The 13,967-nt window shown below is 43.1% G+C and overlaps 1 protein-coding gene across 1 annotated transcript in view; it reads right to left on the bottom strand.

Annotated features, from left to right (window-relative positions):
* Positions 1 to 13,666, bottom strand: part of PTPRK (protein tyrosine phosphatase, receptor type K) — a 492,629-nt gene extending 478,963 nt beyond the window's left edge. Inside the window, 1 exon segment of the mRNA XM_015416770.1 lies at positions 13,608 to 13,666. Coding sequence (XP_015272256.1) covers positions 13,608 to 13,617 — 10 coding nt within the window. The 5' untranslated portion in view covers positions 13,618 to 13,666.
* Between the last annotated feature and the right edge of the window lie 301 nt (positions 13,667 to 13,967).

Raw genomic sequence — 13,967 nt, forward strand, 5'->3', positions numbered from 1 at the left:
TGAAATGTCAGACCAGAAACCGTTTGGGAACCGTTCCCGAACCGGAATATATCGCCTGTCTGAAATTCCTCATTATGTTATCTGCATTCACAAATTGTTAATGGATGGGAGGCAAGTTGTCAAAATCTTACTGTTTTGCTTGTGGTGTGTCCAGGAGCATCTGGCTGACCACTAAATTCTGAACTAGATGAATTTTTGTCCTGCCCTAGAAAGCTTCTAAGAGGAAACCAATTCTGAAGATAATTATTAAACAGTCTGGCACTATGATAGATCATACCTTAAAATAGTGGGTGGATCAAAGCTGACACTAATTACTTCTCAGTAGCTCATACCTCTGCACCCTGGGATGCCAGCTGAACCTCCTAATGCGATAAGTGTACAAACTCTGATAATGTGTTAATTACCTATTACGTATTTTTAGCAATATTATGGTCTTGTAAACTGAAAGAAGAAATTAATAACTCTGGGTGGATTTAAATACCCAGTTTCTGAAATCAGCTACATTTTATCAGTTTGCCTAGTGGATACCGGCTAGAATACTACAAGGCTTCTTCTCAGATAATCTAATGATTGTGAGTTACGATTTTACTAGAAAGTGTCCAGAAGTCTTACAACTCATCACAGGGTGGATCCAGTGATATGAAGAGACAAAGATCACTGATCTTTCCTGTGTTCCTCTCCCCTTAGTAGCCCTGTCCAACAACAGTCAGCAGACTGCAGTGGAAAGGGATAAAATCACCTTCCTCCTTCTTCCATCAGCGAGTCTACACAGGTCTCACTGGGAGAAGAGGAAAGTAGGAAATATCCACACCTTTTTCTGACAAATTTCAGGATCCAACCTCACATGTTTTATCACAAGTGCCCTTCAAGGAAATGGATCGTTACGGCTTTCACAATAACACTCTACCAATTGCTTAACCATGGTTAAGTGATCAGGAACAGACCATGGGATTGTGTATTTCACCATATCTGGATTAGAAATCTCCCTATCAGCCTTAACTTTATGGTCACCAGCAATGTCACCTATGGTTAAGGCTAATAAAGATGCTTGATTAAACCAGTACCTGAAGCCAACATCAAGCTGTTAATAGTAATTAATCCTGCAGAGAGAATTCATATTCTCAAAGGGGAAAAGGAGTGTGATTCTTAACTGTTTATTTAAAACATTTCTATGCCACCTTTCTACTCAAATAGGGCCCTCAAAATGGGGAGCATCAAAACATTTCAATATTCAAACACCTAAGATATTAAAACAGCATTTAAAATAAAGAATATATAAAATAATCAAACAATTCAATAAAAACATAAAAACACACATAACTCCACAACTAGAGAGGAGGGCCTGTAACAGTTATTGGGAGTGCACTAAGCAAAACAAAAAAGTCTTCACCCACTGGTGAAAAACAATGACACAGGGAAGCAGATTGCTTACCTGTAACTGAAGATCTTTGAGTGGTCATCTGTACATTCACACCTCTGGGATATAGTTAGCCTGCACCCACCCTGATAGGTATAATTGAAAGCAAAAGGGATTTTCGCGCCCGCTCCCCGGGCTCCACTGGACATGACCAAGGGAGGGGCACAACGATTACGCCAGTTCATTCTGACCGCTGCCCTCTGTCTCCAAAGAAAACAAGGAAGGACCGAAAGCAGAAGGGAAGGAGGGCGGGTGGTGTGAATGCACAGATGACCACTCGAAGATCCTCAGTTACAGCTAAGCAACCTCTTTATCTTAGTCGTGGTCTCTGTGCATCACACCTCCAGGAGACTAACAAGCAGTACACACCTACCTAGGGGAGGGAGCTGAGGTCCTAAATCTGTGCCGCCTGCAAAACCGTGCGTCCAACTATGGAACACTGATGAAGACGTACATCAAGGGCATAATGCTTCCCAAACCTGTGAGGTGTAGCCCAAACCTGTGAGGTGTAGCCCAAGTAGGCGCACTGCAGGACGCACCTTGCAGGAAGGCTGTGGATGATGACACTGCCCAGTTGGAATGTGCTCGTAGCGGACCTGGGAGCGACTTTTTAGCTAGCACGTAGCATAACTTTATAGTTATGCGATTGTGGGCTACATGGGATTCCCATCAAGCCCCGACACAAAGTCTCTTGAGATGTGCACCCCATCCCCAAAGCGACACATTGGTAGTCAACGTGAGTGTTGACGTGGGTGGATGAAATGGGGTTCCTGCTAGGAGATTTACAGGATCTGTCCACCAAAGCAGAGAGCCCAAAACAGTCGGTGGGAAGAAAAGATGAAGAGATTGGGGTTGACTCTGGTGGAAACCTGCGGACGAACACGAGCTGCAGCGGGTGCAATCTGGCAAAGACAATGACGGTGGCTGCCATCAAACCCAGCAGCCGCTGGATTTGTTTTGCCGTGGCATGTCTGGTCTTGCGGAATAGAGTCACTAGATCGACAATGTCCCTTGCTCTCTGGGGAGGGAGGAAGGCCTTGCAAATGACAGTCCAGGATAGCCCCTATAAACTGCACGCTTTTGGTGGGAAGGAGCATTGACTTTTGTAGGTTTACCTTGATGCCCAAGGATGTAAGGACAGACAGGGTTAGGTTGACATGGGTGAGCAGGGATGCCTTCGAGTCATCTACCAGTAAACAGTCATCTGTATAGGGAAATATCTGGACTCCCTTTAGACGGAGGTGTGCCACCACGACCACTATAACCTTCGTGAAGACCCAAGGGGCCAAGGACAGTCCAAATGGAAGGGTTTTGAATTGGAAATGACGATTGCCCACTGTAAAACAGAGGAAACCGTGGTGGGCAGGGTGGATGGAGATGTGAAAGTAGGCATCCTTGCGGTCCAACGTCACCATCCATGTCCCTGGCCTTAGGAGTGGAAGAATGGACTGTAATGTTGTCATCCGGAATTTTTTGTATAGGATGAAAGAGTTCAGTTTCCTGAGGTCCAAGATGGAGCGTAAGCCTCCATCCCATTTTGGTACCGTAAAGTAACAAGAGTAGAAGCTCATGAGATGTTGGGCTACAGGTACCGGCTCTATAGCACCCTTGCTGAGAAGGGCTTGAACCTCTTCCAGGAGGGCGACTGACGGTGGTGTTACGACGACGTGGGTAGAGGTAGGGATTTGGGAAAACTCTATGAGGTATCCCAATTTGATTATTGACAGGACCCATAGGTCCGACGTAATAAGCTTCCAAGTTGACAGGTGAGGAGACAAGCACGTAGGAAATGTGGGAAGGAGGTAGGAGTCAAAGACTCTGTTTGCGATTCTTGGTGGTTTTGGGTCTAGATTGAGATGTAGACGAGATGAACGACTAGGGGACCTTTGCCAGTGTGGCTTGGAAGACGATTTTGATGAGGGTCTGCTGGACCATTGCTTGGTCCACGGTTTTCCCTTAGGAAGTTTTGTAAGAGGTGTAACCCCTAGGCTGCGAGACATCTTGATGCTTTTGTCGAGCTCTTGGAGCACTGCATCTGTGGTGGAACTAAAACGTCCATCACCCTCAAATGGAAGGTCCTCCACGACGGTTTTGTGTCTGGCTGTAAGGCAGATTAACGAAGCCATGCATGCCAGCGTAAGGCGACTGAAGAAGTGAGAGTCTTTGCCGCTACGTCCAGCGAATACTTGGAAATGTTAAGTTAATGTTTTGCCAAAAGCATTCTTTCTGTGTGGAGACGCCTGGCTTGATGACTGCAGTCATCGGGGACGGTCGAGATAAATTCCGACATTTGTTCCCAAAGGGCGTACTGATAGCATCCCATGCAAGCAGCATAGTTAGAGGATTTGATACCCATAGCTCTAGCGGTATAACATTTTCTCCCAAAAGAGTCAACTTTTCTTCCCTCCTTTTCTAGAGGGGTAGAGTGGCTACTCTTGCCCTTGGCAGATGAGGTAACCACTAACGAATTCGGCTTTGGATGGATGAAGAGATATTCTGCTCCCGATTCTTGGATCTTGTACATATGATCCAACCTCTTATTGGACATCAAGGCAGACGAAGGATGAGCCCAAGGAGCTTTGGCTGTTTGCAAAAGGACCGTAGTCATGGGAAGGGTGACCGAGGTCGACGTGTCCATTTGGACAATGTCGAAGACTGAGTCTGTGACTATAAGAAGAGGATGGATGGTGGGTAGAGCCAATATGTATGCCATTCATTTGACAAAGTCCCCGTAAGGCTTAACGATCTCCGATGATGAAATAGGGAGGTCAACCTCCACTTGCTGTGGTGGGGATGGTTCTATCGGTGGGTGTGAACTCTCCTCATCCGAGTGAGAGCTAGGGAGCTGGAGCGATTTGAAAGTTCAGAGAACAATGTCTGAAGGATCGGCATCGAGGGTAATGACTCTGACTGATCTATAGGAGGTTTTGGTGCCGACGACTGGAGACCGGAGCCTTTAGCGATCAGTCTCGACTGTGAAGGTCTAACGAACTCCAGTGCTGGGGAGGGATCTCGGTACCGAGAAAGTCTGGAAGACGATGATTGGCGATCCCACTCTATGGGGGGGGCGTGGTGGAAGCCATGGCATCGATCCCGAAAATGGATAAACCCTGTACAGGTATTTCCACTGGCACTGATCCCAGGTCAGGGGCTGAAGAGGCGTCGGCGATTGATCCCAATCATCGGGGATGGAGGCGAAAGGACAACCACTTGTGTCCTTTGGTCTCATTGCAGGTTCTCGACATCAGGGGATCGAGGAACCTGGGTCAAGTTCAGCTCCTGGTCGGAGTCAGGGGACTGGAGGGGGCGAAGCGAAGGTGACCAAAGTGCACCTTGTGGCTTGTGCTTCTTAAGCTTGATAAGCTGAATGTCCTTGCCCTCCTTACGTTTTTTTGGAAGGAGTAGAAGACGACGATTGGCGATCCCACTCTATGGGGGGACGTGGCGGAAGCCATGGCATCAATCCCAAAAACGGATAAGCCCTGTACAGGTATTGCCACTGGCGCTGATCCCACATCAGGAGCTGAAGAGGTGTTGACAATCGATCCCGATCATCGGGGATGAACGGAAGCGAAGGGATGACCATGTGTGTTCTTTGGTCTCATTGCAGGTTCTCGACATCGGGGGATCAAGGAACCTGGGTCAAGTCCAGCTCCTGGTCGGAGTCAGAGGACTGGATGGGGCGAAGCAAAAGTGACCAAATTGTACCTTGTGGCTGCCCTCGGCTTGTTGAATCAAGCGAAACGGCTGCGAGAGAGCCTTTCTTGTGCTTCTTAAGCTTGATAAACCGAATGTCCTTGCCCTCCTGACCTCATATTGTGTAGCTCCTGGCAGGGCAGTTGGGGAAGCGAAAGGGAGGCATACTTTTTCTCCCTCCCTCCCTCCCTCCCATTTTCTACCAGCGCATGTTCAAAGCGACATCCAAAGAGTAAAAAAAATAAAAGTTAAAAAAAATTGTCAGTTTCATCATCTACAGACTTGGACTGATAGTTTGTGTGGAATCTCAGCCCCACCTACCTCCCAAGGTGTCTGTTGTGGGGAGGGGGAGGGTAAGGAGTTTGTAAGCTGCTCTGAGACTCCTTTGGGTAGTGAAGGGCGGGGTATAAATCCAATCTCCTCCTCCTTCTTCTATGTCAGACACTACAAGGCAGACAAGTAAGATACCAGAAGATATGGTGGGAGGGGCTGTGAAGGGCAGGCTTTACCAAAGGGAGGCAAAAAGAAGTCAAAAGGCATGAAAAACAAGATAATTAAATACAAGAAATAGCTCCATGAGGAAATGGACAATATTTTCTTCATAATTTTATTTACAAATCAGCCATAATGTGGACCTATGACTTGCAACATAAAATCTTTAAAAGCTTGTAACAGCAAAAATACTTTGAGAATAACTACAGCTAACACATTTGCTAATAGGATAGTCCCATGATAGAGTTGTCAGGCCATGCCTTGAAACTGGTAGGGTGGCTGGGGGCAGGGACATGGGGGCACAATGAAGGGTGCACCACTATGTCATTTCTAGGGGAGATCTAGAAGTGACATAGGGTAGGCTCTTAGAAATCACCAGAAACTCTATGATCAAACCACAGAGTTACCAACAATTCCTAGAGCTAGCTGATGTCACCTCAGGGGGTTTTTTTTCTTCTCCCACTGCCACTCCAAGCAACAGCAACAACCAGGGTTGCTGGTGGGTGGCTTCCCACCTTAGCAGGAGGTCTGAGAGCCCTATCCCATGTTCTCACCCCACACATCCACATTGTGTCTTATCAGCAGTCTTCCCCCTCACTTCATGAGTCTCCAATGTATTTTAAGATCTGGCCAGCTTCAAGGTGGCAATTAGGCACTGATTTTAACATTGTTATAAATATGTTATTTTTATACTATTATGGAAACTAGTCTGAAAACTAAAACTAACACTGAAGAATTCATAAAAAGAATTTAATACACTTAACATATTATTCTGAACATAATTAAGAAATAACAGTTAATTCTTATCCTGTTTCAAATCTGGCTTTTGAATCCCAAATTTTGCCTTGCACTAAACAAAGCATTCTAACTGAAATTCACCAATAACTTGATTTTATTTCATCTTAGGGCTCCAATTTGAATACATATATATATTTAAGCTGAAATCATAACTTTATTAATGTTGTATACAGGAATGAACAGCTTGTGATGTTTCAATATATTCTACTGATTAAAAAGGAAAACACAGCATTCCTGTAAACAAAATATAGCACAGAAATCTCATGTTACATTCTCTCATGCCTTTAATAAAAAGTTTAAGAATTTGATCAGTGCCCTTCCCATATAAAAACATAACTTCCTTTGTAATTCAAAAAGTTCACCCTAGATACGGGGTCCCCAACGTGGTGCCCATGGGTGCTGACATATTGCTTGGCACCAGTCAAGTGCTCTTAGAAAGTGGACAGGGGCAGGTGGGGCTTTTGCCCAGCACTACTTCTGATTGGCCACTGGAAATTTGATTGGGTGTGCACATTTTTTAAAATGTTGCTTTGGCAGTAGCTGCCCCCACAGCACAAGGATCTTCTCTCTTGTGACTGAAGGAAAGCTGTGGCTGGCTCCAACTCCTGCAGTAGCCATTTTCTGGCTGTGCCCACCACACTATGTCAGAATTCCAAAGGAGCCCACAAGCTCAAAAAGGTTGGCGACCCCTGACCAAGATCAACAAAGTATAATAAAGTAAACAATATTACTAATTCTAAATGAACTCTGCCTGTTTTATTACAAATGAGGCCCTGCTTTCAACACAAGCAGCGAAAATGCTGAAGAAATTTATCAGTTAGTCCGAAATGTTCCAGATTTTACTTCTACCTTCAAGGAGGGAAGCAGAAAACAGGAAAGTGAATTTCTGAAGAAGTTTCTCAGATATGGAGGGATGGATAAATGGAAAAAAAGACAATTGGAACTAGAGATGTAAGAGCTGGGGGAGGGAGGGGAATACTAATTCTGCAAAAAACAGAAAGGGTTTTTAGAGGTTTTTTCTGACATAAAATATGAGAAACTTGGGGAACACTCAAACCCCAACGAAATAATTTATTTTTCAAAATGAGTAAAATGCTTCTTAACACAGGGTCTTTCTTACTCGACATATGAAGCATGAAAAAGTCTTTTTCTCTCTCCTTTTGGAATGAATGAAAGGTAAGCATTTACTCCAAATATATAGTATAAATTGTTTTAAATAAGACAATATACAGCATTTGATAACGAGAATTGATATGTATACTGTAGGCATATACAACATTTTCAATAATATTTTTGTTAAATGTAAATATTTTGGCAACTATTAATACAGCATATACTTAATGATAACACATGACTAAAGAAATCGTATTTTCAATGTTAGACATGGGCTATGGTTGCACAGGATGCAGCAGTTGACAACTGTCAAATATTGTGTATACTTCGACACATAATGTGTCCTGTTCCCCAAAAGTCTTCAGAAGGCCAGACTACAACTTTTTTCCCACACAGCCATTCCATGGTTTCACATTTTTTTCTGTCTGACAGGATACAAAGAGTCTTCACTAGGGGTGTGCATTCGGGATAACGTGAGCCAAATAAATACCCAAAATATAACTTATCGGTATTTTTCGGGTTTCATGTAAGCCAAATACAGATCAGAGATCTATATTTGGCTACTGACATAGGTGAGCCTGAAAAAAGCCAATTTTATTTGGCTTTTATTTGGATTCATTCAGCTATAACCCAGCTGCCTGCCATTTAAACTTAACAACTGACAGGCAGAGCCGCCAGTCAGCTGTTGGGTTTAAATGCCTGCCTGGCAGCCTTTTCAGCTTCCCCACACACACACTCTGGAGAATGGAGGAGCAAAAGGGAGGGCTGAAATGGCTTCCTCCCATGTAAAGTTTACATAGGAGGAACACCTTCCCTTCCCAAGCTGGGGGGACCCTGGGAGGGAAGGAAGAGAAAGAATGCATGTTTAAATGCCTTCCCTTCCTTTCCCAGCTGCTCCACCATGGCAGGGCAGCTAGGGAAGGGAAGGCAGAGAGGAGGCAGCATGTTTAAATGCCTTTCCTTCTCTCCCCAAGCCACCCCGCTGCAGTGGGGGACTCGGGGAGAGAATAGAGAGAGAGAAGGCATGTTTAAATGCCTCTTGCCTTCCTTTTCTTCCCTGAGCCAGCTCGAGGAGGGAATGAAAGGCATTTAAACATGCTTTCCCTTCCACTGGTCAGTTTCATTCCCATCCACCAGTCAGCTGTTAGGTTTAAATGGCATAAACCTCTGACCAGTGGAAGTGGCAGGGCAGCTCCAGGAGGGGAGGGGAGGCATTTAAACATGCCTTCTCACACTCCCTTTCTTCCCTGTGGGTGTAATAGAGTAGAATATATTCATAAATACCAAATATTTCCCCAATCTAAGTACTACGCCAGTGATGGCGAACCTTTTAGAGACTGAGTGCCCAAACTGCGACCCAAAACCCACTTATTTATCGCAAAGTGCCAACACGGCAATTTAACCTGAATACTGAGGTTTTACTTTAGAAAAAACAACTCATACATTAACTTAAGATGATCCAAACAAAGTAAGGAAAGCAATCCCAAATGCTTTAATTTACTTTAAATTATTTGGCAGAGAATTCGACACTTTAATAGTGGTATGGGCCTGGCTGGGGCGATGGCACGCGTGCCCACAGAGAGGGTTCTGAGTGCCGCCTCTGGCACCTGTGCCATAGGTTCGCCACCACTGTACTATACCGTTATCGGACTGGGGGAATTCAGTATTTACCAATATTTTTCAAGTCTGATATCCCCAGATATGAAAAATGCATTTTTTTTCATGCACAACCCTAATCTCTACCAAAGGCGCAGAATCAACTGGGTGGAAGTTATCTCACTGGGTGCCACAGGTTCTGTTCTCTCACCCATATTCTTTAACATATTGTGTTTGTGTCTATGTGAGGCCACCGAATGAGATGGTCTTCGAGGTTGGGTGTTACCATTATACAGATGACATCCAGCTCTACATTTCTTCATATAAGCCTCCAGACACATCCTTCTTGGTTTTGAACTGGTTCTTTGAGACTGTGGTCAGGTGGTTAAGACAGAACAAAGTGAAACTAAATCAAGATAAGACAAAGGTAATGCTGGTTTGGAAGGCTGATATTCTTGAGGGACTGAATCCGCCAGTCCTAGCTGGAGTAGCGGCTCTGTGGATTATCTCCCCTTCTTTGAGATCGTTAGGAGGTGCTGCAAAGCCTGACTGTTTTCCAGGGCTTTCGAGGGGGGTTGAATAGCAAGCATCTTTTAAGGGGGGAAGGATCTGGAGCTTTTTATTTAACTTCGGTTTTACCTGGGGATATTTTAACTATTATTGTGAGCAATCTTGAGCTAAGGCGGCATATAAATGTTTAAGAAATAAATTTTTAAAATATAATTTTATTTTGTAGCATCTTGCCTGATGAAGAGTTATATGGAAATGAAAATCTTGCAACACTCTTATGTCAATGTGTTAGCTGTTCGATCCCGACTCTTGCTGAGGGGCAGTTTATAGCTAAAAAAACCATAATCACCCTTCCGAACCTATATCAGCTCAAATATCATAATACACTGCCTAGCCCAAAATGACACAAAATGGAATGCCAGCCAGAAACAAACCTTAAGTCTGAGTAAGAGTGGCTGGCTAGCTGATGACCTCCTCCCCACCCTGGAGAGACGCATAATTTAGGGCAGTTGGTCTCCCAAGATCCTATTGACTCACCTGAACTAATCTCATCAACACCCAGCCACACTTCCCTGCACTCATTTACCCTAATAAAGCAAGACTTAATTCTATCCACTCAACCTGGTAGCTTTTCCCATACAGTACTTACAGGGTCATCAAGCCCCATTTACACCTATAGTCCACCCCAGAAAATCCCATCAAGCTTCTCCCAAATCACTGTCCACCTCAAAAAATACATCAAGCTTGCCCCAGGGAGCATTTTGCCCCATATCTGGAGTCCCTAGCCACCAGTGCTGTGTGTGTGTTCACGGATCCATACATCATACCCCAAAATCTGTTTGGGTCTTCTCTTCTTCTCTCCTTGAAACACCAATCATTTGCTGCTGCCTCAGTAAACTTCTTCCTTCGAGACTGGTAATTATAGCCTTCCCTGAAATTGCTTTCTCCCCTCTCTTCCCTGATCACCTTTTAGGTAGCCTGGTACATGTTTAAGTGAGAGCTTTGTACCTGTTTTGCCCTTTTAATTTATTTGTTTTTAATAAAAACCTGAACATCTGCCTGGTTTATTTGAGAGTTCTCTTAAGGGAAGAATCCTTGTAAACATAGGTGGAGAATCCCAATTACCCCCTCTCACTCTGTCTCCTTAAGCTAATTCCCCCAATTAAATAGGGGACTGCCTCTTTGGGTAACAAATGGGTTGGTCTTCATTATGAATTATGTTCTTGGCTTTTTGCACGTTCCTTTTGGATCAGCACAGCTGTAAACAACTTGTCTACGTGTGAAATTGTCAAAACCACAAATAAGTCATCTAATGCAAGCATTCACATTAAAATGGGGGTTAGTAGACTGTACTTGGAAAAACTTCTGGATTGCTTGGTACTGGTCATTCCTCCATCACAAAGGACTACCAAATTTACTTCTGTTTAGAGCAAAGGTGAAAAATATATGGACAGCATGTGACCCAGGAATGTCTGCTGTGACGCCTATGGACGCTCACCATGAAATTGGAAGAGGAAGGTATTAGCACTTTAGCCTCAGTTAAAAAGACTAATGCAGAGGTGTTGAACACATTTGTTATGAGGGCCGGATCGGACATAAATGTCACTTTGTTGGGCCAAACCACGTGTGCCATAAAACATAATGGCAGGTACCAGAGATATAAATTGTAAGGACAGCAGCTGGTAACCTGAGCTGATGTATCCTCACTGCAAGCCCTCATGCACTAGGAGGGAGGTGCAAAGGAAAACCCACATGGGTGGAGTGGACAACCAGCGGTGCAGCACTGGGAAGACACTCCTACACTGCTTGACTGCTGTAGACAAAATTGTTCCACCATGTTGAAGCTACAATCGAGGTGGCTCTGCCCACTCCCCCAAAGCAGGCTCCTGTTCCCTCCCTTACACTAGATACTTGTGGGCCGCATAAAAGCCCTGGACGGACCGGATCCGGCCCCCAGGCCTTATGTTTGACACCCCTGGACTAATGTTTCAGTCATATTCCTCTCTTACATGGCAATGAAGTTTCTCCTTTTCAGGAAAGGACCAAAAAACCTCTGAGTGAAGACTTTAGTCTCACTGCATGTACAGGTTCTTAGTACTACATATTGAATTATGAGCCAATGCTGGACTCCAGTTTTACCTAACTGATAAGCAAAATAAAGCCCACCTAGCCTAGAATTTCAATTTTATGGGTTTGCTTGAGAGTGTACTAAATTCTGAAATTCTCAACTTGGGGATTTAGATGTTGCATAGCTATAAAAACATGCTCAATATTTTATGTCTAAACGTAAGAAGTCAGCTTGTACCATTGTAAGGAAAAGGTGTCTTTATGACATAATAAATCCCTTACATGTTCATCTTTAAATCAGGCTAGTTAATTTCCTTTGGGGGCTGGGTGTGGAAACCATTCAGGCATCTTCCGAGAGACATGGAGAAGTATAATGCATTCCTAATATGTTACTGTTTAACAAGGAAGGTGCACTGTAGCATTCAACCATTATCAATGGCAGCTACATAATAGTGCAAGCCTAATTGCTAATTACCAAACTCAAAGCATACCCACTTTTAAAATTAATTATGGAAATGGATGAAGAGGAAAAGGCACTTGTGAACAGGTTGGTCTAATTTACAGTAAAAAGAGCTCCTTTTTCCTTCCCGAAACAGACAGAAGTTGTTCAGAGGCACATGTAAAGTGGCCTCAACCTTATTTCCTCCTTTCGCATGATTAATTATTTAATGCTGTATTAATTGAAATATGTTCTTGAAGTTCAGAAGCATTCATTTTACTTAGCAAATCATTCTGCCTAGAAAGCACCGATTAAGCTGTTCATCAAAGGTGAGCAGGCAAGGTCATCTAGGCTGTAACTCCTCAGTTATTCATTATCTTGTCCACAGTAGTAATTAACAATGGAAACATTTCCATAAATCAGAACCCTTCTGATATTCCCAGCTGATGAAGAGTCAGAAGATAATTTTACTAGTACCTTGCACACAGAATGGTGGGATCTTAGCCTGGTATTTTTTAAGGAGGAGGAGGTGGAAACCACCAGCTGAACCTTATTTTTACAACCAACTGCTTATAAAGGAACTACTGAAGGACAGATTTATTGATGTCCAAGATCATAAATATTTATTCAAACATTTTGCATTGCCAAATTCAGACCTTTTTTGGAATTCCTAATTGGTTACTGAGATGAAAGATTTCATGTTCCAAATTTAATATTTAAAATGGTGGCATATTTAGTTTGAATAATTAGCTGTACTTAATATAGCACAGATCTATTATTATAGATTAGATATTAGCTTATTTTGTTAACTTGACTCACAATTATAACTCAACATGTACTAATAGTTTATGGAAAGGAGCAGTGGAAAACTATTCCAGGAAATGAAATAAATGGGGTGCAAGTAGAAGATAAATAGTTAGTATGCTATTCTCATTCATCACTTATTCTTAGATAAAAAGATTTTGTCACTATTAATGGATTAAAACACTTTAAATAATTGTGTTTTCTCTGCAAATACAACTTCAAAATGTATTCACTGAGAACATTGTCAGGAAACACGTGAATAGTACAAAGGCCTCAGAACTGAATCACATAATCAAATTTTCCTCTACATCCAAAGGTCCTGATAACAAAGTTTTTGAAACATGCAACCCTGCAGCTTCATTTGCACAGTACTTTATACTTAATTCTTAAATTCTGTTGATCTGGTATAAATATTATAGTACTTCATAGCAATTATGCACACAATCTCACTGTCATTTTTAAGCACAATACAAGTGTTTAACTTTGCTCCCATTATACAGATAAAATATACACTTGCACCAAATCTTGCTTGCTCACTAACAGCAGACTGCTGTTGAATAACAGCAATCTGTAGCTCAACAAATTGCATCCTTCAGCTTTTAAAAAAAGTAAACCGTCCTCCTCCCCCAAGAAATAACTTTCCTCTGATTGTTCAATTATTTGAGCAACTCTTACCTGGAGGCATCTCAGGTGGCAAATAGTGAGGCTCTTGAGCACTAATATGAACCCAGTCAAAATCATCATATGGGTCTTGATGGTAATCACAGGGTCCTGGGCCACCATCAAAACTGCAACCACCTAAAAGAAGGGGAGGGGGGAGAAACACCTTTTGTTATTGTCTTAAATTCTTGACTACATTACTTAAAATTTTGAAAGGGTTTACTTTTCATCCACATTTTTCTTAATATCATAGCTGCTGAGCACACCCGTCCATGAGTTTCAGTCGTAGTAGTCAGTCTCCCCCCGCCCCGGCTTCTGAATAACCTCATCTATCACTATTTTCTTACTGTTTGTCTGCTTCATACAAATTCCCAC

Source organism: Gekko japonicus, unplaced genomic scaffold (genome assembly GCF_001447785.1).
Source record: "Gekko japonicus isolate JY-2015 unplaced genomic scaffold, Gekko_japonicus_V1.1 scaffold92, whole genome shotgun sequence".
Lineage (NCBI taxonomy): Eukaryota > Metazoa > Chordata > Lepidosauria > Squamata > Gekkonidae > Gekko > Gekko japonicus.